A 24420-nucleotide genomic window follows, 5' to 3' on the forward strand; every position below is an offset into this window, starting at 1 on the left:
ATCTACTCCAAACGAGGCTTTTGACTTAAAAGATTTTTAAAGCATCAATTTAAGCTGCGTTATCAAGGGAGGCCACACAAAAAAGGTGAAGTGATGCAGTGACAGCAGTTGATTCGAGCTGAAATCCCTGATCATAGTATCAGCTGGGATAACTTAATTCGATTTAGTCATTCATAAGAAAATTGGCTAATACTGTTAGAACTCAAACTTCGAAGGGATGAATTAAATTAATCACAGTAAATTGGGCTGAACTGTTAATGGGTAAACTACAGATAAATAGTGGGAAGTATTTGAAAAAGTATTTGGTACAATACAAGACCAGTACATTTGAAGACCAAGTCCTCAAATTACACTAAGTAGGAGGCACAGTACATTGTGTAGATGGGAGCAGGAAGTTACAAAGGGACATAGACAGATAGGTGAGTGGGCAAAACTGCAGCAGGTGGAATTCAATGTGAGGAAGAGTGAGGTCATCTACTCTGGATCCAAGGAAGACAAATCAAAATATTCTCTTAATGGCGAGAGACAAGGGATTAGCAAAGGGATTTGAGTGTCCATGTACACAAATCACTAAAAGCTAGTGCACAAGTACAAAAATAAATCAAAAAAGCTGATGGAATGTTGGCCTTTATCTCAAGGGTGCTGGAATACAAAGGGGAGTAGAATATCCCACCCACATGTAAATAGACAGGAAGAGATACAGGTTAAATATCCCACCGACATCAAAATGGACAGGAACACATAGGTTAAATATCCCAACATATTAACATGGCAGCAATTGCACCATTAATGTTCACATTTTATTTATTTTTAAATATTTTTTTTAAAAGGTGGCAGATAATGAAACATAAAACTGGAATGTTATTCCACGATATTACCACCGATATTGTAAAATTAAGACATACAGCTCCTTTAAAGGGCTTTGCCTGTGTTATATCTCTAAGTTACAATTTGTCCTTCAAGCAAAGTCAGCTTACCTTCCAATACTATTTTCAATACTTTTTCTCCTGTTCCAAGCTCATGTGGTGGATACTTCACTAAAATAGTTCCCTAAGGATCAGAAACAAAATTACAATGGCAATTAAACAATGACTGCTACCCTTTCACATGTGGAGTCTGGGTTTGACCCAGTTCAGGATCTGGTTGTAGAATGCTCTCTCTCTGATGGCTGCCTATGGGCCCTGGGTGAGCAATAACAGACTCGATAAAGATCCCAGGAGCCAAGAGTCCACAGAATAAAACTATCCTTGTAATGATATGAAACTAAAGAGCTTACAATAGGTTTCACATCACACTGAACCACTAACTCTCCTGCAATCCAGGAGAGTCCTCATCACACTTGAAAGAGTTGGCAAACATCAGTTAGGTGCCTCCCCGCAGGCTGGGGGCAGGGAAGGGATAATGTACCTGGAAATTGGTTTCAAAATAACTGTGAGCCCAACCGCGCTCACCGTTATTAGTGGCGAAACCAAAGAGCAAGTTCTGGCGACCGCACGTGTGCAGTCAAATGCAGAAATCCGGAATTTGCTCTTCCTGGTTCGCCTACGATCTGACAGCCTCGCTTTAAAGGGATATCGCTGGCTGGAATCAATAGAATCAACGGACCAGCGCCAACTTGATCTTCTGCCCAGCTGGAAACTAACTAGTATCGCCACAAAACAGGTATGCTCTTTTTTTTAAAAGTCTAAATTAAGTTTTAACATCGTGGTAAGTCTTAATGACTGCCAAACAACCTCTCTGGCACTAAAAATTAACTTTTAAAAATGTGCAGTCTCATTACTCCTGATTTTAATAGCTTTTGAACATTTTTTTTAAAAAAAAATTTAAAATTTTAATTTTTTAAAAAACTTTTTCCTTCTGTCTCTTCTCAGTTTTTTAATCTTCTCCTCTCTTTATTTCGCTTTCTCTCTGTCATTTTATAATACCTTGTCGGGCATATCCGGGTTTTTAGTCTGCACTGTTTGTCTGTGAACTGCACGTCCTGGTTCGAACAGCGTGATTTGCTTCAAGCTGATTGGTGGAGGGACCTTAGCAATCCTTTCACCACTCACCCAGCCCGGGAAAGAATGCTGATGTTATTTAAACTCGCAGTACAAGGAAGTTGCCGCCAAAAAGAACGCGGTAACTTAGTGGTTAATTTAAATCTAACGAGCAGCAACCGCTGCTGGTTCGCCATGCGGAGCAATTTACGGGCCAATATTGATGGGATCAGCAGGTTACTCTCAATGCCAAACATATTAGTGGAGGCCGAGGAGAAGGTCATCCACTCTCTTGGATACAAGTTGACACGTGGCTTGTGGAGACCATGACATTAAGACAAAGACTCTCATTTTAAAAAAAATATTTCAACAGACCATTCCTTCCTGCTGCTTTTGACAGACAACTTAAATAAAAAGCAGGCTTATCGTGGGACTCGGGATGACAGCATGTTCCAAAATGCTGTCAGCTTCTGATTCCTGGAGCAGTTTATCCCCTCCTTATGTCACTCACTGGAAAGTTACATAAACTAAGACTGATTTAGCATTTCAATTTTATATCTAGTATTTCATTATGGGTTTGTATAGGTGTCATGTGAAGGTTCGTGTGTGAGATAGTTTATGTTGTAGTTCTTCATACAGATCACCATAACAATGAATTATGTCAAATAGATGTTGGTATTTAGCTAATCCGACTGGATTTGGGAGTGTAGTTTTTTTTCCAGATTTGTTTTCCCTTCTCTGATGTGGACTTTCTTGCTGGTATTTTGAACAGGTGAGTGGGCCATTCGCATCACCACAATTCTGTTGCTGTTGGTGCTTTTACAAGTAAAAAGAAAGAAAAAAGACTTGCATTTATATAGCGCCTTTCACGACCTCAGGACGTCCCAAAGCGCTTTACAGCCAATGAAGTATTTTTGAAGTGCAGTCATTGTTGTAATGTAGAAAGCACAACAGACAATTTGTGCACTGCAAGGTCCCACAAACAGCAACATGACAATAACCAGATAATCCGTTTTAGTGATGTTTGTTAGAGAGATAAATATGTCCACCTGAGGGGGCAGACGGGGCCTCGGTTTAACGTCTCATCCGAAGGTGTTGGGGAGAGCTGGAACACCAAGTCAGAAGGTAGCAAAGTGCAAGATTCATGGTGAAACCCTTAACACCAGTAGCGAGGAAAATCTGACAACAGTCATTGTAAACACAAAGTAAGATCGTAAAACTCAAACACCAAGTTTGGACATTCTCATTTTCTTTAAAAAAACAATATAAATTGTCTGGACTATAAAAAGATGGTGGAAAGTCTGTTTGTATGTTTTAAGCTATTGGTTATTATCTACGTAATCTGATGTTAAAATCTTATCTGTTAATAACACAACTGAGAACCAGGCAGAATATAGAAAGCTCAGAGGGGAAATGAAAAAGGAAATAAGAAGGGCAAAGAGAGAGTATGAGAATAGACTGGCAGCCAATGTAAAAGGGAATCCAAAAGTCTTCTATAGGCATGTAAACAGTAAATGGGTAGTAAGAGGAGGGGTGATTAGGCACCATAAAGGAGATCTACTCATGGAGGCAGAGGGGATGGCTGAGGTACTAAATGAGTACTTTGCATCTGTCTTTACCAAGGAAAAAGATACTGCCAGAGTCTCAGTAAAGGAAGATATAGTTGAGATACTGGATGGGCTAAAAATTGATAAAGAAGAGGTACTTGAAAAGCTAGCTGTACTTAAAGTAGATAAGTCACCCGGTTCAGATAGGATTGCTGAGGGAAGTAAGGGTGGAAATTGCGGAGGTACTGGCCATAATCTTCCAAACATCCGTAGATACAGGGGTGGTGCCAGAGGACTGGAGAATTGCAAATGTTACACCCTTGTTCAAAAAAGGGTGTAAGGATGAACCCAGCAACTATAGGCCAGTCAGTTTAATCTCAGTGGTGGGGAAACTTTTAGAAATTATAATCTGGGACAGAATTAACAGTCACTTGGACAGGTGTAGATTGATTAGGGAAAGTCAGCACGGATTTGTTAAAGGCAAATCGTGTTTAACTAACTTGGTAGAGTTTTTTGATGAGGTAACAGAGAGGGTAGATGAGGGCAATGCAGTTGATGTGGTGTATATGGACTTTCAAAAGGCGTTTGATAAAGTGCCGCATGATAGGCTTATCATCAAGATTGCGGCCCATGGAATAAAAGGGGCTGTAGCAACATGGATACAGATTTGGCTAAGCGACAGGAAACAGAGTAGTGGTGAATGGTTGTTTTTCGGACTGGAGGGAGGTGTACAGTGGTGTTCCCCAGGGGTCGATGCTGGGGCCACTGCTTTTCTTGATATATATTAATGACTTGGACTTGAGTGTACAGGGCACAATTTCAAAATTTGCAGATGACACAAAACTTGGAAGGGTAGTGAACAGTGAGGAGGATAGTGATAGACTTCAAGAGGATATAGACAGGCTGGTGGCATGGGCGGACACGTGGCAGATGAAATTTAACGCAGAAAAATGCGAAGTGATACATTTCAGTAGGAAGAACGAGGAGAGGCAATATAAACTAGAGGGCACAACTCTAAAAGGGGTACAAGAACAGAGCGATCTGGGGATATATGTGCAAAAATCATTGAGGGTGGCAAGGCAGGTTGAGAAAGCAGTTAAAAAACATACGGGATCCTGGGCTTTATAAATAGAGGCATAGAGTACGAAGTATGGAAGTCATGATGAACCTTTATAAAACACTGGTTTGGCCACAACTGAAGTGTTGTGTCCAGTTCTGGGCATCGCATTTCAGGAAAGATGTGAAGGCCTTAAGAGAGGGTGCAGAAGAGATTTACTAGAATGATTCCAGGGATGAGGGACTTTAGATACGTGGATAGACTGGAGAAGCTGGGGTTGTTCTCCTTGGAACAGAGAAGGTTGCGAGGAGATTTGATAGAGGTATTCAAAATCATGAAGGGTCTAGACAGAGTAGATAGAGAGAAACTGTTCCCATTGACTGAAGGGTCGAGGACCAGAGGACATAGATTTAAGGTGATTGGCAAAAGAACCAAAAGGTGACATGAGGAAAAACTTTTTTTTTTAACACAGCAAGTGGTTATGACCTGGAATGCACTGCCCGAGGGGATGGTGGAGGCAGATTCAATTCTGGCCTTCAAAAGGGAACAGGAAAAGTACTTGAAGGAAAAAATTTGCAGGGCTACGAGGAAAGGGCGGGGGAGTGGGACTAATTGGATTGCTCTTGCATAGAGCCGGTGCGGACTCGATGGGCTGAATGGCCTCCTTCCGTGCTGTAACCTTTCTACGATTCTATGAAAATCGAAAGGCAATCTTCAAAGTAGCTACGGTTTGTCAATGTAAATTCAGATGATCTGCCTTGGAGCCCTTTGTCTGTCATACTAAATATTTGCTAAAACTATACTTTGAGAGTACTGTGGTGCCAAAAGCTTTTCTAAATTCCAAATCCCTCTTCACCAACACAGGCTGTTTCAGATGAATATGTACACAAAAAGGAATAAGGCTGTGAATCTGATGGAACGACTGTAATGGCCATACAATTTTCTGCAGTTAACACAGTACAGTGGCTCTGTTGCATTAGAAGGTAATAGTTTCAAGACATTAATCTATAAAGGTACTATAAATGTGAGGCGTTAAGTCCAGAGATTGGGTATTTGAAAGGAAACAAGAGCTCAGGCACAGCAATGTCTCGCTGTCATTTGAACAGTCCATTGGGACTGTTAGCAGCCAGAATGTAACCTGCTATATCAATCTGCTGCTGGCAAACTGAGTCAAACACTGCCCAGAGAGTTGGCTTTTTTTTTTGGAGGCATAAGGCTACATTTCCTCAATATGAACATTTATTTAACGCATGTATCATCACCGTATCGCAAGTCAGCACAGTTCTCTCTCAGCGTGAAGTCCTCATCTAATCCAGTAAGAAATACATCATTTGTGGTTTGCTAGCAGAAGCCATTTTAATCCTGTACGTTACAGCTGTTTCCACCTCTGTGCAGCACCATGGGACATTTACTGAATTAAAAAATGCTTTCAGCAAGTCCTTGCTAAAAGTACATGGAAGCCTGCAGGTTTATCTCAAAGCTCCTGCTTCACATTTCTGGATGGCTCTCTCTCCATGGCTTACACAGTGTTTTGCTTTGCTAACAATGAATGCTATATTGGTGCCTGTGGATGTCTTTTGCAGCCTGATTATTGACGGAGGATTCTTGGAGTAGATGGGGAGGGATTTTCTTTGCATTTTAGCAGAATAATGCGATGTACTGAGGCCACCATCTTGGTGATTACTGAGTTTGTATACTACTTATGCTTCCAAGCTTCCAGAGGAAGCTTATTCAAATTTCAGAGCGTACAGCCAATGCTTTCTGTCATGCAGCTCGAGAATGCAGGACTCCAACGAACATATCCGGGCAACAAAGCTAACGACTTCTTGGCAACAATGTAAATTTTATAAAAATCAAGTAACATTTTTCTTCTACTGCTACAGCTATAACAGTAACACAGCACCTTTAGATTTTTTTTATTATTCATTCTTGGGATGTGGTCATCGTTGGCAAGGCTGGCATTTATTGTCCATCCCCAGTTGCCCTTGAGGAGGTGGTGGTGGGCCTTCTTCTTGAACTGCTGCAGTCCGTGTGGTGACGGTCCTCCCACAGTACTGTTAGGAAGGGTGTTCCAGGATTCTGACCCAGCGACGATGATGGAATAGCGATATATGTCCAAGAATGGTGTGTGACTTGGAGGGGAACTGGGAGGTGATAGTGTTCCCATGCACCTGCTGTGCTTGTCCTTCTCGGTGGTGGAGGTCGTGGGTTTGGGAGGTGTTGCCAAAGGAGGCTCGGTGAGTTGCTATAATGTATCCTGTAGATAGTTAACACTGCAGCCACGGTGCACTGATGGTGGACGTTTCGGCCAGAAGATGATGTGACGATCAAATGGACTACTTGAATACGCAGCTGCTGACCTGCTTGCATAGCCACGCCATTTATTTGGCTGTTCCAGTTGAATTTCTGGTCAGTGGTGACCCTCGGGATGTTGATGGTAGGGGACTCGGCGACGGTAATGCCATTGAATGTCAAGGAGAGATGGTTAGGCTCTCTCTTGTTGGAGATGGTCATTGCCTGGCACTTATCAATTCAAGCCTGGATGTTTTTTTTTAATTCATTCTTGGGATATAGGTGTCCCCACCAAGGCCAGCATTTATTGTCCATCCCTAGTTGTCCTTGAGAAGGTGGTGGTGAGTCACTTCGTGAACCACTGCAGTCCGTGTGGTGAAGGTACTCCACAATGCTGGGAGGGAGTTCCAGGATTTTCACCCAGCGATGAAGGAACACTGATGTATGTCCAAGTCGGGATGGTGTGTGGCTTGGAGGGGAAGTGGTTAGATTCTCTCTTGGTGGAGATGGTCACTGCCTGACACTTATGTGGTGCAAATGTTACTTGCCACTGATGTTGTCCAGGTCTTGCTGCATGCAGGCAGTGAATGGTTCATTACCTGAGGAATTGCGAATGGAGCTGAACACTGAGTAATCATCAGCGAGCAGCCCCATTTCTGACCTCACAATTGAGGCAAGGTCACTGATGAAGCAGCTGAAGATAGTTGGGCCTAAGATGCTGCCTTGAGGAACTCTGCAAAGTTGATTGGCCCCCAACAACCACAGCCATCTTCCTTTGCACCAGGTCTGACTCCAGCCACAGGAAAGTTTTCCCCTGATCCCCACTGACTTCAGTTTTACTAGTGCTCCTGTTGTTAAACAAACCAAGGTACTTCACAGAGGCAAAAAAAGGAGGAGAGGGAGGTGGAGAGGTGGAGGGTTTAGGGAAGGAAGTGCAGAGAGTGGGACCCGGGCGTACTGAAGGCATGGTTGCCAATGGTGGGGCAAAGGGCAGGTGGATGCCGAAGTGGCTGGAGTCAGAGCAACAGAGAACTTGGGGGTGGGTTGAAGGAATGGAGAAGATTTGCAGAGGTAGGGAGGGACAAGACCATGAAGGGATTTAAACATGAGGATGAGAACTTTAAAGTTGAGGCTTAAAGATACTAGGAGGCAATGTAGGTCAGTAAGGATCTGGAGATGTACAAATGGGACTTGGCGTAGGATAGGATATGGGCAGCAGAGTTTTTGGGTGAGCTGAGGTCGACGGTGAAGTTGGCCAGGAAAGCACCAGAATTGTTGAGTCCGAAGCTCACAAAAGCATGGGTGAGGGTTTTAGCAGCAGATGGGCTGATGCAGATATGTAGGCTGGTAATGTTACAGAGGATTATAGGGTCGGAAGAACACCAAAGCTCTGAACCGTCTGGTTCAGCCTGAGACAGTAGCTAAGAAGGGGATGGAGTCGGTTGCAAGGGTATGGGGTTTGTGGCGGAGGATGAGATACAAAGGCTTTGTTCTTCGCAACATTTAGCAGTGTTGACCCAAGATTGGATTTTGGACAAGCCATCTGACGGCAACAGAAGCAGTGGAGGGGTCGAGAGAGGTTGAGGTTGCTGCATGCGGGCTTGGACTGCTTCATTATTTGAGGGGTTGCGAATGGAACTGAACACTGTGCAATCATCAGCGAACATCCCCATTTCTGACCTTATGATGGAGGGAAGGTCATTGATGAAGCAGCTGAAGATGGTTGGGCCTAGGACACAGCCCTGAGGAACTCCTGCAGCAATGTCCTGGGGCTGCGATGATTGGCCTCCAACAACCACTACCATCTTCCTTTGTGCTAGGTATGACTCCAGCCACTGGAAAGTTTTATACAAGAACTATTGGATATATGGGAATGATTAGAAAAGAAGATTGAGGGGGGGAACATGACCCATGTCCAGTTACAGATCATGTACAAGGCTGTTTAAAGTATAACACCAGAGGACTCCTCCCGATATCCCCACCATCACAGAAGCCAGTCTTCAGCCAATTTGATTCACTCCGCGTGATATCAAGAAACGGCTGAGTGCATTGGATACAGCAAAGGCTATGGGCCCCGACAACATCCCGGCTGTAGTGCTGAAGCCTTGTGCTCCAGAACTAGCTGCGCCTCTAGCCAAGCTGTTTCAGTACAGCTACAACACTGGCATCTACCCGACAATATGGAAAATTGCCCAGGTATGTCCTGTCCACAAAAAGCAGGACAAATCCAATCCAGCGAATTACCGCCCCATCAGTCTACTCTCAATCATCAGCAAAGTGATGGAAGGTGTCGTCGACAGTGCTATCAAGCGGCACTTACTCACCAATAACCTGCTCACCGATGCTCAGTTTGGGTTCCGCCAGGAGCACTCGGCTCCAGACCTCATTACAGCCTTGGTCGAAACATGGACAAAAGAGCTGAATTCCAGAGGTGAGGTGAGAGTGACTGCCCTTGACATCAAGGCAGCATTTGACCGAGTATGGCACCAAGGAGCCCTGGTAAAATTGAAGTCAATGGGAATCAGAGGGAAAACTTTCCAGTGGCTGGAGTCAAACCTAGCACAAAGGAAGATGGTAGTGGTTGTTGGAGGCCAATCATCGCAGCCCCAGGACATTGCTGCAGGAGTTCCTCAGGGCAGTGTCCTAGGCCCAACCATCTTCAGCTGCTTCATCAATGACCTTCCCTCCATCATAAGGTCAGAAATGGGGATGTTCGCTGATGATTGCACAGTGTTCAGTTCCATTCGCAACCCCTCAAATAATGAAGCAGTCCGAGCCCGCATGCAGCAAGACTTGGCCAACATCCAGGCTTGGACTCATAAGTGGCAAGTAACATTCGCGCCAGATAAGTGCCAGGCAATGACCATCTGCAACAAGAGAGAGTCAGCGTCATTACCATCGCCGAATCCCCCACCATCAACATCCTGGGGGTCACCATTGACCAGAAACTTAACTGGACCAGCCATATAAATACTGTGGCAACGAGAGCAGGTCAGAGGCTGGGTATTCTGCGGCGAGTGACTCACCTCCTGACTCCCCAAAGCCTTTCCACCATCTACAAGGCACAAGTCAAGAGTATGATGGAATACTCTCCACTTGCTTGGATGAGTGCAGCTCCAACAACACTCATGAAGCTCGACACCATCCAAGATAAAGCAGCCCGCTTGATTGACACCCCATCCACCACCCTAAACATTCACTCCCTTCACCACCGGCACACGGTGGCTGCAGTGTATACCATCCACAGGATGCACTGCAGCAACTCGCCAAGACTTCTTCGCCAGCACCTCCCAAATCCGCGACCTCTACCACCTAGAAGGACATGAGCAGCAGGCACATGGGAACAACACCACCTGCACGTTCCCCTCCAAGTCACACACCATCCTGACTTGGAAATATATCGCTGTTCCAGGATTTTGACCCAGCGACAATGAAGGAACTCCACTTCCTAACAGCACTGTGGGAGAACTGTCACCACACGGACTGCAGCGGTTCAAGAAGGCGGCTCACCACCACCTTCTCAAGGGCAATTAGGGATGGGCAATAAATGCCGGCCTCGCCAGCGACGCCCACATCCCATGAGCGAATTTGAAAAAAGTACAAAATTAACAAGCCCTATTAACTCCTTTAAAAATAGAAGTCGGGAGAGAACAGCACTAGATTCAACTGTGATGACCCAAAACGTGAAGACAGTTGTAGATATTCGCCGTTAAGGCTCAAACATAAATTACTTGCAATAATTTAAAAAGTTTTTTTTACAAAAGGCCTGTACACAGGACAATTAGTTTACCATAATCGTGTGTGGGCTTAGGAATGATCATGGGGCACTTGCGAAGATGCTAATTCCACCCAGAAAGGGCGCTCACATGTCAGATAAGCATCATGCAACAGAAATCTCAGAGAAAGCAGATGGGTAGTGAAAGACAAATATTTGGATTAATATTTAAATCAGGATGATACATAAGAATATAAGAAATAGGAGCAGGAGTAGGCCATATGGCCCCTCGAGCCTGCTCCACCATTCAATAAGATCATGACTGATCTTCGACCTCAACTCCACTTTCCCGCCCTATCCCCATATCGCTTGATTACCTTAGTGTCCAAATATCCATCGATCTTAGTCTTGTATATACTCAACGACTGAGCATCCACAGCCCTCTGGGGTAGAGAATTCCTAAGATTCACAACCCTCTGAGTTAAGAACGTTTTCCTCATATCGTTCCTAAATGGCCGACCCCTTATCTTGAGGCTATGACCTCCAGCTCTAGAGTCTCCAGCCAGGGGGAAGAGCCTCTCAGCATCTACCCTGTCAAGCCCTCTAAGAATTTTATACGTTTCAATAAGATCACCTCTCATTCTTCTGAACGCCAGAGAATAAAGGCCCATTCTACAAAATCTCTCCTCATTGGGCAACGCACTCATCCCAGGAATCAATCTAGTGAATCTTTGTTGCACCCCCACTAAGGCAAGTATATCCCTCCTTAGGTAAAAAGACCAAAACTGTATACAGTACTCCAGGTGTGGTCTCACCAGAGTGCTATAGAATTGCAGCAAGACGTCCTTACTCCGATACTCCAACACCCTTCCAACAAAGGCCAACATACCATTTGCCTTCCTAATTGCTCGCTGTACCTGCATGTTAACTTTCTGTGATTCGTGTACAAGGACACCCAAATCCCTCTGACTACCAACATTTCTTAGTCTCACCACCAACATCACCAACTGAAGCAACAGCAACAGCAGTGGCTGGTGGCAGAGCAGTTTATTCAACAAGGATTAGTTCAACTTTAAGTACCCATAGGGCCAATTTAATTTGGTTTGATTATTATTTACCACATACAGACTCAATGCATCATTCCATTTCATGGAAATTGTGTGCTAAATGAAACCAAAAATAGTGTCCACCATCAACGATTGCACAAAAAATACTCAATGAATGAAACCAATTACCTAAACGTTGTACATTTGAAATGCTTAATCTGTTCGAAGTTGGCAAAAAGTGCCATGAATCTGAATGACTTATTTAAAGTTTTCAAGATCCATAACCTGACAGCATTTCCGATGAAACTGGAATTTCAGCCACGTGCACCGTAATTGTTTCTAGGGTTAGAAAGTGACAAAATACATTGGTTTAAACTGCTCTCTAAAGACCCGTTAACACATGTTGATGGAGCTTACCTCAACATACTTGTCCACGTAGGCAGAACCCAGTTGTAGCTTATCAAACTCAATCCGCTGCAGATGGCTGGGGAATTGTGCTTCAGTTGGCCCATCAGACTCTCTGAGCTGCTGAAGTGGCATGGCTAGTTCTGGTGACTTAAAAGAAAATTAAATTAAATGCAAAGCTCCCCAGTACAGGCTATTCATTAAAAAAATAATAGATTCAAGAGTGGCTCAGCAATGATAAACATTAGATTCCATCAGAACAAAAATGTGGAATAAAAATATTCTTTTAGTCCACAACTCCATCTGATTAGTCGTGCAATGGAAAATTCAAATACATCCTGGGTCCATGAAGTTCCTTGGTAAGGATAGACAGGAATTGTAGCAAATACCAGTATTAAACCCAAAAGGACCTTCAAGAGAACACTTCCAATCGTACTCCAAAACTTCAGTTTTCCTCCTTCGTTCCCTCCCAAACACAGTGATACCATTTTTCATACAAAGGGTAGTAGAAATTTGGAACTTTTTCCCCCCAAAAAAGGCTGTGGAAGCTCAGATAATTGCAGCTTTCAAGACTGACGGAGATAGATCTCTGTTTGGTAAGGGTACCAAGGGATATGGAGCAAAGGCAGGAAAACGAAGTTGAGGTGCAGATCAGCCATGATCTAATTTAATGCGGGAGCAGGCCTCAGGGGCTGAATGGCCTACTCCTGTTCCGATTGTCAAACTCTTTGGTGACCACCTCCTCGACGATTCCACAAGCTTATCCAGTGAGTATGTGAGTCACACGCAGGAGAATGACCCCAGGTTTGATCCTTGGTCTGTGTTGAGGAAGCTGATCTGAGCCAGGATGGTGGTAGGGAGCACCACAGTTGGCCTTAGTGGCCGTGGCCAAGGGAAGGGAAAAATTAGCCAAGGCTCCTGTGACTCATCACAATCCAGTGGCCCCTGCTAGAAATGATGTGTTCGGATGCTAGGTGATGACAAAGTTACCACCCCACCCCTGCCATCAAACTGGCACTCACAATGAAGACTCATATATGAATAATGACCAGTTGGATGAAGGTACCAGAGGTATTCCAGAACTTGTGGAACTGCACCCCAAAAGAAAGAATTACATAGCATCTTACACGACTTCAGGATGTCCCAAAACACTTTACAGTCAATGAAGTACTTTTGAAGTGTAGTTGCTGTTATAATGTAGGAAACATGGCAGCCAATCATTGAGAGCAAGGTCCCACAGTTAGCAATGACCAGATAATCTGTTTCTTAGTGATGTTGGTTGAAGGATAAATATTGGCCAGGACACTGGGAAAAATTCCCCTGCTCTTCTTCGAAATAGGATTTTCATTTCGATATGCAACCATCTTCAGCCAGAAGTGCCGAGTAGATGATCCATCTCGGCCTCCTCCCGATATCCCCAGCATCACAAAAGCCAGTCTTCAGCCAATTCAATTCACTCCACGTGATATCAAGAAACAACTGAGTGCACGAGATACAACAAAGGCCATGGGCCCCGACAACATCCCAGCTGTAGTGCTGAAGACTTGTGCTCCAGAACTAGCCACACCTCCAGCCAAACAGTTCCAGTACAGCTACAACACTGGCATCCACCCGACAATGTGAAAAATTGCCCAGGTATGTTCTGTCCACAAAAAGCAGGACAAATCCAATCCGGCCAATTACCGCCCCATCGGTCTACTCTCAATCATCAGCAAAATGATGGAAGGTGTCGTCAACAGTGCTATCAAGCAGCACTTACTCACCAATAACCTGCTCACCAATGCTCAGTTTGGGTTCTGCCAGGACCACTCAGCTCCAGACCTCATTACAGCCTTAGTCCAAACATGGACAAAAGAGCTGAATTCCAGAGGTGAGGGGAGAGTGACTGCCCTTGACATCAAGGCAGCATTTGACCGAGTATGGCACCAAGGAGCCCTAGCAAAATTGAAGTCAATGGGAATCAGGGGGAAAACTCTCCAGTGGCTGGAGTCAAACCTAGCACAAAGGAAAATGGTAGTGGTTGTTGGAGGCCAATCATCGCAGCCCCAGGACATTGCTGCAGGAGTTCCTCAGGGCAGTGTCCTAGGCCCAACCATCTTCAGCTGCTTCATCAATGACCTTCCCTCCATCATAAGGTCAGAAATGGGGATGTTCGCTGATGATTGCACAGTGTTCAGTTCCATTCGCAACCCCTCAAATAATGAAGCAGTCCGAGCCCGCATGCTGCAAGACCTGGACAACATCCAGGCTTGAGCTGATAAGTGGCAAGTAACATTCGCGCCAGATAAGTGCCAGGCAATGACCATCTCCAAGAGAGAGTCTAACCACCTCCCCTTGACATTCAACAACATTACCAACGCTGAATCCCCCACCATCAACATCCTGGGGGTCACCATTGACCAAAAACTGAACTGGACCAGCCATGTAAATACTGTGGCTACAAGAGCAGGTCAGAGGCTGGGTATTCGGCGGCGAGTGACTCACCTCCTGACTCCCCAAAACCTTTCCACCATCTGCAAGGCACAAGTCAAGAGTGTGATGGAATACTCTCCACTTGCCTGGATGAGTGCAGCTCCAACAACACTCAAGAAGCTCGACACCATCCAGGACAAAGCAGCCCGCTTGATTGGTACCCCATCCACCACCCTAAACATTCACTCCCTTCACCACCGGCGCACAGTGGCTGCAGTGTGTACCATCCACAGGATGCACTGCAGCAACTTGCCAAGGCTTCTTCGACAGCACCTCCCAAACCCGCGACCTCTACCACCTAGAAGGACAAGGGCAGCAGGCACATGGGAACAGCACCACCTGCACGTTCCCCTCCAAGTCACACACCATCGCGACTTAGAAATATATCGCTGTTCCTTCATAGTCGCTGGGTCAAAATCCTGGAACTCCCTTCCTAACAGCACTGTAGGAGAACCTTCACCACACGGACTGCAGCGGTTCAAGAAGGCGGCTCACCACCACCTTCTCAAGGGCAATTAGGAATGGGCAATAAATGCTGGCCTTTCCAGCGACGCCCACACCCCATGAACAAATAAAAAGAATGTCTTTAATAGGATCGCCATGGGATCTTTTACATCCACCTGAGGGGGCTGACGTGGCCTTGGTTTAACGTCTCATCTGAAAATGGCACCTCCGATAGTGCAGCACTCCCTCAGTACTGCACTGGAGTGTCAGCCTAGATTTTGTGCTCAAGTCTCTGGAGTGGGAGACAACCACAACCACAACCTTCTGACTCAGAGGTGAGAGTGCCAACACTGAGACATGGCTAACCCCAGTAAGAGTCAACAACTTTTAGGAGAAGGTAAATAACTGGGGGGAAAAGGGGCAGGAATAAAAGGCACTTCTCCAAAGCAGTACTGTCGTTGGGGAGAGATTGAAACATACCCTGGAACTCAGTGTAAAAAAAACTCCATATTGTTACTGTAGCAAATGCTATTAGTACTTTAATGGTTAAAACTGGAAATCAAAATTTAATTATACACCTCCCTCTGCCCCACCACAAGCTCTGATTGCTAGGAACCTCCGACTGAGAGAACAATCTAAGTAACAGTATGAACACCTCCACAGTCCTGATGACAGCTTGCCGCTTGATGAAACAGCCAGGACGAGGTGCAAACCATCAGCAGAATAAGCAAGGGCAAGTCTGGGGTCAGAAGCGATTAGCCGTCTCCCTCCCTCTTTTCCTGGTTGGGTTTACTGAAGAGGTCCTGAGTTTTTGTAAACAGAATGTACTGTGGACGTCTATTCAGCAAAGAGTCTCTGTTCACCATCACTTGGAAAATCAACCCACTGCGCCACTCCAAAAACTCACACTGTTCATTGAGTATCTATTAAAAGGTGCACTCTCTCTTTAAACTACTTGGATAGGAAGAGAGTGTGAGCAGAAAAGCTGTGGATCATTTTCAATGTGACAACAAGCAGGACTTGTTTTAATGCGATTTACATCGCTAGATTATGCATACAAAGTGGTAAGTAGCTCTTTAAATGCGGCTAATAAAAGGTATCCCTCATACTGCTGAATCAGCACTTTCAAGCAATGTCCTTTGGAAAACTTCAAGATGACTACCTCCTGACAAGTACATTTTTAATATTATTTTATTCGGACTGTCTACCTGCCAATTCGTGCAGTTTGCAATAAACACAGCAAATTTATTTGCCCGAGAAATGACCTATATCCAGCTTCGATCACAAACTTCAAAAGGCCAGTATCGCGACGAGAGCAGCAGATTCTCAGGAAGTTAGCTGAAGGGCTGGCAGACGGTACAGATCGGTTTAAAACTCCAATTGGAAAGTAGTTGTCAGGTCAAGCCCTGCAGTACGGCAGAGTTCTCAGCAAGCTTCTGAATTCCTATTGTTCACACACCCAAAGCAATACAAAATAAAACCTGCACTACATGTAAAAATAACATGGATCTGACTCTGGGGCATTTTCCAAGGAAGAAAGAAACAGGTTGAGGTTACCTGGCAGTATGTATTCATTATATGAATGGAGAGGAGGCAAAACATAGAATCGTTGAATCTTGCAGCACAGATGGAGGCCATTCTGCCCATTGCACCTATGCCAGCTCTTTGAAAGAGGTATCCAATTATTCCCACTCCCCTGCTCTTTCCCCATAGCCCTGATGTGGAGATGCCGGTGATGGACTGGGGTTGACAATTGTAAACAATTTTACAACACCAAGTTATAGTCCAGCAATTTTATTTTAAATTCACAAGCTTTCGGAGGCTTCCTCCTTCGTCAGGTGAACGATGTGAAAATTTCACATCGTTCACCTGACGAAGGAGGAAGCCTCCGAAAGCTTGTGAATTTAAAATAAAATTGCTGGCCCATAGCCCTGCACATTTTTACTTTTCAAGTATTTATCCAATTCCCTTTTGAAAGTTACTACTGAATCTGCTTCCACCACCCTTTCAGGCACTGAGTTCCAGGTCATAACAACTCGCTGCTTAAAAAAAATTCTCGTCCTCTCCTCTCTGGTTCTTTTGCCAATTATCTTAAGTCTGTGTCCTCTGGTTACTGACCGCCTCTACCAGTGGGAACAGTTTCTCCTTATTTACTCTATCAAATCCCTTCTTAATTTTGAACACCTTTATTAAATCTCCCCTTAACCTTCTCTGTGCTAAGAACAATCCCAGCTTCTCTAATCTCACCACATAACTGAAGTCCCTCATCCCTGGTATAATTCTGGTAAATCTCCTCTGTACCCTCCCTAAGACCTTGCATTATTCAGACTGATGTTGGGCTGATTGCAAATCCTCCCCCTCATAAAAATAATCACCAATAATGCGACCTACCAGAAACATAAACAACAGACTGATGCCAAATAGCAGGAGACTGTTATGCTATAGTCTGTTGTTATGCACTCCTCGATCACAGAATGGCACTGATACAAATGTCAAACACCACATGGAACGTTTGATACTGGGTCAAAGTGACCGATAGTGAGGGGCTCAAATTAAAGAGGGAACAGAGAGAGTCCACAACACCAAAATAAGAACAGTAATGTTGTAGCAATTCTTTCTACTCCAAAACCTTTCCCCACCAGAGAGCAGGAGGCTCAATCCCCAAGAGGTCTGATTGTGAAGATACACTGTGATGGATTTCAAAAACCATTACATTGTCACACAGGTGGCAGAGTTTGGAGATGCATTTCAATCATCTTACTTTACAACAAATAAACTCTGCTCCAGTGAACAGTTACAACAAAGCCCTGATATTGAGAAACTCCTTTCAGAATGACATTTCTAAGTGGCAAGCAATTATTTTTTTAAAATTCCACTGCAGTAGAATTTTAGATGTTTGTCATGATTCATACATTACAATTTATATATTTAATTTAAATCATGAAACTTTATTGAAATATTTTCATATATTTCACCTGGAATGATAAAACAGACCTAATTTCTCATTAAATTTCTCTTTTACACACATTCCCAACCACCATATTTCCCCTCTACTGCTATAAGGTGAAGTAGCAACAGGCATTATATGAATGAAAAACCTCGTGGAGGCTTTCCTTTTCTGACAGGTGTCTCTTAAAAGAAAATCCCATGGCATTATTCGAAGAGCCCAACAATCCTGCCTCAACCAACACCACCAAAAACAGGTCATTTATCTTGTTGCTGTTTGTGGGGCCTTGCTGTGCGCAACTTGGCTGCCACTGATTTGCTGGCATTGCAACAGTGACTTCAATTCAAAAAGTACCTCATTGCTTTGCTCTGAGATGCCCTGGGGATGTCATAAAGCTCCACGATAAAGGCGAGTTCACTTGTTTTTTCCTTCTTGTCTTACAGATGCATTATGTATCATGTAGTGGTCCAAGAACAATGTTTGCTGAGACCCACAGGTGAAACTAGCTATGAAATTGATCTTTCTTGCAGTGACGATTATTTTCCATTTTTCACTGTTACTGTTTTGTTTCATTTTACTAATTTTAAACCCTTTGTGATTCCATTCCTTGTATATAGGCTCATTTATTCATCTTACTCTTGAAATTTTCAGATTTCTCCCCCTTAGGTCATTTCTCTGCCGCTTTGCTCTGATCAATGCGGAGGTATAATTAAAGGAAAAAGGAAAGGATTTGTAAAGCGTCTTTCATAACCTCAGGACATCCCAAAGTGTTTCACAGTCCATGACGTGCTTTTGAACTGCCGCATTTTTCTACATTACAACAGTCAATTTGTGCACAGCAAGGTCCCACAAACTGCAAAGATAATCGCCAGATAATCTGTTTCACTGATGTTAGGTGAGTTTTAGTGATATTAATTATTACAATGTGCAGTACTAGCAGCACCAGAAACAAATTTGAGGATAGTACAGCACTCCTATATGCATCATAAGTGCTATGTCGTGTCACAAGCTGAGTGCAACTGTTTCATTCCATGATATGCTGTCAGATTGGGACACCTGTAATAAGACAGTGGAGTGATTATACAATTAGGAAACAGTTACTGTTGTGTCATGCTAGAAACCTGCTACTGTATTAAGCCACTCAGTGGCGTGGTGATTGGTGCTCCAATATGAGGTGGTAGAGCAGTAGAAAATGCACCACACACACAAAGTCAGCCAAGCTACCTGGCAAAGTAGAATCTAGGTAGTTTCTCACAGAGATGGAAAAGGGTGGACCTGACGCACCAATTCCCACCTTCCACTTGCCCAGCAGCCGCATTCAGAGGCTTGGGTGGAATTCTGAGGTATTGGGGGAATGCTGCACCACTCTTCTCTTTAACAGGGAGCGACAAGTGGCATTGGGCAGGGGGGGTGGTGGGAAGGGAGAATATATAAATAGAACGGTGATCCTGTATTGTGCAGAAAGTCTACTTTGAGGAATTGTCAACCTGCTAGTTTTCTGGTATTGTACAAGATTTGCAATTGCAAACAGTTGCTGGCTTACCATAAATTACAAGGCTTCGCTCTGTTTTATGCACTTGTTGTAAAAGCCGAAAAGCTGTTTAATGAATTGTGTGAAGGTGGACCAGAGATTTAATTGGCCATGGGATCAGTGATTGGCTCAAGGCTATCTTTGCCAGCAGCAGATTCTGCCCCTTCTGAATTCAGGGAGGTATGTTGCGGGAACTTGGTAATGAAAATTAAATCTTTCCCACCTTTCAGGATGCACCGGAGGCAAAGTGGTTTGGTGGCAACTACGGTTGATTTTAATACATATTAACTGGGTAATGATTTCAGTCCATTGATCAGCTGAGGGCTGCTGTTTTTAAATTGTGTTGCTAAAGATGCACTGACTTCAGAAAAAACAAACATTCGGCAAATCTTTTTGGTTGAGGGAAGAAAAGATAGAAAAGCTGTGCTGGTATTGCCATGAAAACGACATGTTGGTGTGATTTACATCATGACGTCACATGATCGTCACTGGCATGATTTACATCATGACGTCACATGATCACACGCTGGTATAATTTACATCATGACGTCAAATGTTGAAGAAACTGCAGCTTACTGCAACATGGTATCTCTCACAAAGAAAGAAGTTACATAGAATTACATAACATTTCCAGCACAGAAATAGGCTATTCGCCCAACTGGTCCGTGCCGGTATTTATGCTCCAAATGTGCCTGCTCCCACCCCTCTTCATCTAATGCTATCAACATATCCTTCTATTCCTTTCTCCCTCATGTGTTTATCTAGCTTCCCCTTAAATGCATCTATGCTATGCTATTCGTCTCAACTACTCCTTGTGGCAGCGAGTTCCAAATTCTAACAACTCTGGGTAAAGAAGTTACTCCTGAATTTATTAATGACTATCTTATATTTATGACTAGTTTTGGACTCCCCCACAAGTGGAAACATTTTCTCTACATCAACCTTATCAAACCCTTTCACCATCTTAAAAGTCCTCTATGAGGTCACCCCTCAGCCTTCTCTTTTCAAGAGAAAAGAGCCCCAGCCTGTTCAGTCTTTCCTGATATGATTGCACAGATGAGCTCGATCGAACAGTAGTAACCAGGAAAGAGTTCGAACTCCACAATGGTTGAAGGCGTCCCAAGATTCAGTGGTCATGTTACAAGGCATATTTCAGCTGTAACCATGTAGAAATGCAGGGACATTGTTGTACTGACCAGGAAAAAGATCAGACTTTTCCACAAGGTCCATTCTTTTGAGGTGGGGCACTCTCCTTTACATGGTCTGGTGCTGCAACACACCCAATCTCAGATTTAGGGCCACTTAAAACCGGGTAGATAGTATGGCTGATAAGATGTATTAACTGGGTGAGGTTGGAGGGGGGAGGGAGGCAGAGTGGGCCTGTTTTATACGTCGAGGTAAACGCACTGGACTTTGTAGCAGGAATCATATGGAAGGACTTACGGAGTGCTAGTTCATACCAAAGCATCTTTGATCACGTGAGGTGTAGGAACGATCTCAGGGCTGAGTAGAGGATTAAGGACACTGTTTCTTTCCCCACACCTTATGAATTTAATTCATTTTAAAAAGGAAGGATAGATAAAATGCAGCACCATCAGCACGTTACATGATTCGAGAAGCAGGTCACGCTTTTGAAAAGTACCTAGACAGCATGAGCCTGAAAATGGACAGATGTGGGAGACAGGCTGAGGTTTAGTAACATTTCATCTTCGCTTTCTGTCAAGCAAATAGGATGGATTTCATTAGTGAGATCTTAAGTGAGTGTGCGGTAAGTTTCTCAAGTACCAGAGGGTGGGAGGGTGAGTGAATTTTGCTGAGGTGAATACTGATGATCTATGGTTGACTACTGTACCCATTTTCAACAGTGCTTTATTGCAATCAGGAGTCTGTACAATGCACCACACTTGATCAGAGTCTTCAATTCCTTGAATTGAAATCTCCATCTTTTAAACCAAACAGATCAACATATTGTAATCAGCTGCGCTTCTTCATCAAACCAAATTTAAATAAAAATGCTTGGACAGTGACTGCAGAGAGGAGGAAAAAAACACAGCTAAGAAATACGGTCTTGCAGCTGAAGACAGAAACCTAACCCTAGAAGAGGGAAAATGGCATTCACCCAGATCCCTGCCCTCCCCAGCTACAAGGAGGATCCTTCCCCTACGGTGGCCTCCCTGTCCACAGTTCCCCCTCTCTCTGGGCTCATTTTATGTTGGGTGCCTTTACCAATTGTATAACTTCAAACTCCACACCATGTCAAACACATAACAGCGTGGTCACTGGGCTTACAGTGCTAACACCGACAGGCTGGAGGAAATTCACGACATTTCAAAGTTGTGCCAATGCACATGGGCTATATGATACCCTTAATTCATTACCCCGATTTACTCCAACCAATGTTTCATTCTAGTGTTATGTAACTCAAAATCCTGCCTCCCAACACAGCCTTAGCTTTCAAGGTTGTGTTCACTGACCTTCATTGGCTCCCAGATTATCAACATCTCAAATTTAAAACTCGCAAGCTCGTGTTCAAATCCCTCCATAGTCTCGCCCTCCCTATCTCTAACTTCCTCCAGACCTACAACCCTCTGAGAACCCTGTGTTCCTCCAACTCTGGCCTCTTGTGCATACTCCACTTCCTTCACCCCAACATTGGTGGCCGTGCCTTCAGCCATCTAGGCCCTAAACTCTGGAATTTCCTCCCCAAACCTCTCCGCCTCTCTCTGCTCCTTTAAGACACTCCTTAAAACCTACCTCTTAACATCTCCTTCTTTGACTCTTAATTTCTGTCCGATTATTCTTCTGTGAAGAGCCTTGGGACGTTTTACTGTGTCAAAGGCACTATATAAATGCAAATTGTTGTTGAAGAACAAAGTCCAAAGTCTAACAATTCTGCTGGGTGTTTTCAGTTTAAGACAGAACATTTCATATGCCCACCATTTTACTGAAATCACAGTGAAAAAAAACCCACACGCACAGTGCAACTGGGTGAAAGTTTCACTCGCCCACAGTTATAGTTCACTAAAATCCCAGTGACGACACTGAGAACTGTACATTCTTCAAACCATTGTTTAAACTGGACTGAACCCAACAAAAAGATTTTACTTCCAAATGGCAGGGGAGCCAAGTGGAGCAACACTCAAGGTATTGGTGTGAAATTCTTTCCTCTGCAATCTAAATGAGCTAGCTACTACCATAAAATAGTAATAAAAGTAATTCGATATGAAAGCATTTGTACACTGGTATCCACAAGGTAATTGCAAGGTTTTGGTTCTTTTTAAGCTACAACATCTAGCGCCTTTAACGTAGTAAAATGTCCCAAGGTGACAGGAACGATCAAACAAAATTTGACACCAAACCACATAAGGAGGTATTAGAACAGGTGACCAAAAGCTTGGTCAAAGAGGTAGGTTTACAGGAGTGTCTTAAAGGTGGAGGAGGAGAGAGGGGTAGAGAGGTGGAGAGGTTTAGGGAGGGAATTCCAGAGCTTAGGACCTAGGCAGCTGAAGGCACGCTCACCAATAGTGGAGCGATTAAAATGGATGCAAGAGGCAAAAATTGGAGGAGTGCAGAGATCTCAGAGGGTTGTAGGAGGTTACAAAGATAGGGAGAGGTGAGGCCATGGAGGGATTTGAAAACAAGGATGTGAACTTTAAAATCAAAGTGTTCCCGAACCGGGAGCCAATGTAGGTCAGTGAGCACAGGGGTGATGGGTGAACGGGACTTGGTATGAGTTAGGATACGGGCAGCAGAGTTTTGGACGAGCTCAAGTTTATGGAAGATAGAAGGCCGGCCAGGAGAGCACTGGAATAGAATCATAGAAAGGTTACAGCACGGAAGGAGGCCATTTGGCCCATCGAGTCAGTCAAGTCTAGCGGTAACAAAGGCACGAATGAGGGTTTCAGCGGTAGATGAGCTGAGGCAGGGACGGAGATGGACGATGTTGCGGAGGTCGAAGTAGGCGGTCTTCATGATGGAGCGGATATGTGGTCGGAAGCTCATCCCAGGGTCATATAGGATGCCAAGGTTGCAAACTGTCTGGTTCAGCCTCAAACAGTGGCCAGGGTGAGTGATGCAATCAGTGGCTAGGGAATGGAATTGATCCCTACAACCCCCTTGTTAAGATATCAGGAATCATAAAATCGTAGGATCATACGGCGCAGAAGGAGTCCATTCGACCCATCGTGCTTGTGCCGGCTGTTTGAAAGAGCAATCCAATTAACCCCACTCCCATGCTCCATCCCGACAGCCCTGCAGATTTTTTTCGTTTCAAGTATATATCCAATGCAAGAATCAGAGTTAAAACCTGGCCCCTTCATTTCTGTCCCTGGGGGCAGATTCACTGAAGGGCAACATATGGAAAGGGTTAAAACAAGCGACAACTGCAATAATCTACACAGGATTGCTTCAGAAAAGTCTGTGTATTTTATAACAGTCGGCACGACTGAAATGTTACACTGACCCAGTCGGACTTCGGGGAGTCTGGAACTATGACTTTCAATCTCTTGTACATTTCTAGCCACCAGAAACTCTGGACAAAGTATCCTGGAGCCTGGTAAATGGTACAACTGACAACTGAGCACATGCCTTTACAAAAGATCTATTTGCGCGTTTAAACTTAGTTTAGCTGATATCCTGCAATCTGCTCTCAATGTACAGTATATTCGATCCAGAGTGACCTGGGCTCAGACTGAGAAGGTCATGGATTCAAGTCCCACTTCAGAGGCTTGAGCACAAAATCCAGGCTGACACTCCAGTGTAGTACTGAGGGAGTGCTGCACTGTCGGAGGCGCCATCTTTCAGATGAGACATTAAACTGAGGCCCCGTCTGCCCTCTCAGGTGGACATAAACAATCCCATGGTACTATTTCAAAGAGCAGGGGAGTTTGCCCAAATGTCCTGGCCAATATTTATCCCTCAACATCACTAAAAACAGACTATCTGGTCGTTATCTTCATTGCTGTTCGTGGGATCTTGCTGTGTTC

The 24420-nt window shown here is 44.2% G+C and overlaps 1 protein-coding gene across 2 annotated transcripts in view; it reads right to left on the reverse strand.

The window, feature by feature from the left end:
- Nucleotides 1-24420, reverse strand: part of pot1 (protection of telomeres 1 homolog) — a 268786-nt gene that overhangs the window by 216922 nt on the left and 27444 nt on the right. For both annotated transcript variants that reach the window (XM_067999826.1, XM_067999825.1), the window contains exons 2-3: nt 12054-12191; nt 978-1050 (exon numbers count right to left, since the gene is read on the reverse strand). In XM_067999826.1, the coding sequence (XP_067855927.1) occupies nt 978-1050; nt 12054-12176 (196 nt within the window). In that variant the 5' untranslated portion in view covers nt 12177-12191. The remainder of the gene's footprint in view (nt 1-977; nt 1051-12053; nt 12192-24420) is intronic.

This window comes from Heptranchias perlo, chromosome 18, assembly GCF_035084215.1.
Source record: "Heptranchias perlo isolate sHepPer1 chromosome 18, sHepPer1.hap1, whole genome shotgun sequence".
In the NCBI taxonomy this organism is placed as follows: Eukaryota; Metazoa; Chordata; class Chondrichthyes; order Hexanchiformes; family Hexanchidae; genus Heptranchias; species Heptranchias perlo.